Genomic DNA, 2,606 nt, shown 5'->3' on the forward strand with positions numbered 1-2,606 from the left:
TCATTTGCCTACTCTCATGCCATCACAAGCCATCAAGAGTTTTGGTGAAACCAAACTCTTCGTATATGGTATTGCTTGAGACCATCGACTTATACCACAAACTTGTAGTCTTCTGAATGTGCTTGTCCTCGGATCATACAATTCAAATCTGCTTCTCTCTCTACCTATTGCAAGGAATGCCACATTTTTACCATAGGTAATGAGGACTTCACCATTTTTCATAAAGCATATTGGCACCAAATCATGTGGATATGGCAATGTTTGCAGATTCATAATTGTCATGAACTTTGTCCAACCCTGTTTCGTGTTATCCTTCTCTAGTTTCCACATCTCTATGCTACGCCCCTCAAGATTTTGAGCCAAAGTTAAGCATCCTCCAATCTCCCGCAATGCAAAATCATGTCCCTTATTTACATCATTAGGCGGTGATAAAGTCTCAAACTTCTCAGATGTTAGATTAAATCTAAGAATCCAAGGAATTATTTTACCCGGATATATAATATTCCAATAAAGGACTCCATTAACAAAAGTCCCTGAAATTAAATCTTCAAAAAATTTTATAGAAACAGAAAAGCCTTGGATTCTTTTCCATGTATTAGATTTTAGTGAATAGATATACGATGATTCTATCCCATCTATAACATGAACAAATCTTATGAGTTTATAATCATCAGTAGAATAATCATAACCGAATCCGAAGGTGTCGGTCTTATTAATCTTATTGTTACTCAGAGGACAAGAGAGAGGTAATTTCTTAAACTCTCTTATACTTGGATTCCACAAAATAAGAGTTTTTCTTGACACAACTAGACATAACAAGCCGTTGCAAGAACCTAAAATTTCAAAAAGAAAACGTCTCCTCTTTGGATATATCCGGGGAAAATTAAGCTTGCACGACTCACATACTCCATACCTCATCGATTGAAGAGTATAAGTAGAAGAGAGGATAAGCCGATGCATACTATTGGATTCGCTTTCTTTAACATAATTGAGGTGTGTCCTGATAAAGCTTGGGCTTGTAAGTAAAGCGTTCCAGTATTTGGAGAGACGTCGAAAACGCACTATAAATTTTAGTGGAAGTCTGGCCAATATCCCAATGATTAGATCATCATGAATTCGTGCCCTTCTCTTCCGCTTCTTCATCGTTGGAGCCATTGTCTGTTTCTGATCAGGAGCAGGCTGCAGTTGCAAACTTGCCGTTGTCTGCTTCTGATCAGGCTGCAGTAGCAAACTTACCAATCCTTTGGATTGAGGTTTCATTTGCTTTTTTTTAGGGTTTTGGGTGATTAAGGATATTATTTATTGACGTTGCAAATATTTATATATTTAAAGGTTGGCCTGGTAGAAGCCTAGGAAGAATGTAACAGGTCTTCCTTCTTCGCGCAAAACTCGTTAAATACTTCGAATCCAACTCAACTTTTTCTTCAACTCAAAAGTAAATACTTCCAGTCCAACTCAACTTTTTCTTCAACACAAAAGTAACCCTGGCGGCTCCAATCGAGTCCCTTCAATGCTTCGCCCGCAAGGAAACAGCCGTCACCGTCACCTACTGGAAGCGCGGACGCGGCCTAATCTAGATCCTTCAAAAAAGGGTAGGAATCACTTATACCCTGATTTAAAAAAGAGCTATCCGTTTTAGGCCAAACCCTAAAATTTTGGTACCAAATGTTTTAAGAACCCTAGATTTTGAATTGGGGGAAGCTGAAGTTGAAACAAGTCAAGAATTTGGAAGAAACCGGTTTCACCCATTTGCTTGATTTCTCAAAAGAAGAAGAAACCACGATCGATGCAATAATCCTGCCAAATGTTGAAAGCCTAGTCCAAAGTTCTCAGAATTCGAAAGCTGAAGAAGAAAAAAAGCAAGAATTTTGGGTCATATCCAAAAGCAAGAATTTTGGGTCATATCCAAAATAAAGAATGCAGCAAAATCCTTTATTTTAAACCCAAAAAAGGTTTTGGATTTGCGTAGCGTTGGTTTTTATGGAACCGCCTTTATCAAGATTGATGCTTTTAAGTTTATGCCTTTTGTTTACAATCTTCACTGATCCTGTTGAGCCACAATCATCTAATAGAAGGCCACCACCTCCACCATCTCGATCTCCATTTTCTCATCCTCCTCCATCGCGAACACCAGCCTATTCACCATCGCGGCCTCCGGCAGCACCTTCTCGCCCGGGATCGCCTTCTCGCCCGGGAGCGCCTTCTGGCCCTGCAGCGCCTTCTCGCCCAGGAACGCCTTCCCGCCCAGGAGCGCCTTCCCTCCCAGGAGCGCCTTTTAGTGCACAGCCGCCTCCAATTAATAAAAAGGATACAACCAATTCCCATAGGGAGCAGCCACAACCTCCTCCACCTCCTCCTCCACCACATTTACGTGATCACAAGGAAAAAAAATTGGGCTTTTGTTCACTGGAATCGTTATCATCTTGCAGGTTGGTGTTGTTGGGTTCCTGTTTTTCAAGAGAAGGCAGTTGTTGAAAGTCAAAGGCGCATACGAGACTTGCTCTTCTTCTTCATGAAATTTCCGCCCAGTTTTTCAGTTACATTGGCATTTCAATTCTTTTTGGGGAGTTCTTTTATTGGATTGAGAAAATTCTTTGATGAGCTGA

At 40.5% G+C, this 2,606-nt stretch overlaps 1 protein-coding gene and 1 pseudogene across 1 annotated transcript; one reads left to right on the forward strand and one right to left on the reverse strand.

The window, feature by feature from the left end:
- LOC110421411 (F-box protein CPR1-like) lies at positions 1-1,260 on the reverse strand. Its single transcript, XM_021435010.2, has one exon. The coding sequence runs from the start codon at positions 1,258-1,260 to the stop codon at positions 1-3; it is 1,260 nt and encodes a 419-aa protein (XP_021290685.1).
- On the forward strand, positions 1,009-2,600 carry LOC149526858 (uncharacterized; annotated as a pseudogene).
- Positions 2,601-2,606: the final 6 nt, after the last annotated feature.

This window comes from Theobroma umbraticum, unplaced genomic scaffold (genome assembly GCF_002168275.2).
Source record: "Theobroma umbraticum cultivar Fairchild unplaced genomic scaffold, ASM216827v3 scaffold_130.0, whole genome shotgun sequence".
Classification (NCBI taxonomy): domain Eukaryota; kingdom Viridiplantae; phylum Streptophyta; class Magnoliopsida; order Malvales; family Malvaceae; genus Theobroma; species Theobroma umbraticum.

Bases quoted from the DNA above. Each gene is read 5' to 3' on its own strand.
- LOC110421411 (XM_021435010.2), bottom strand. From the start codon at position 1,260: ATGAAACCTCAATCCAAAGGATTGGTAAGTTTGCTACTGCAGCCTGAT.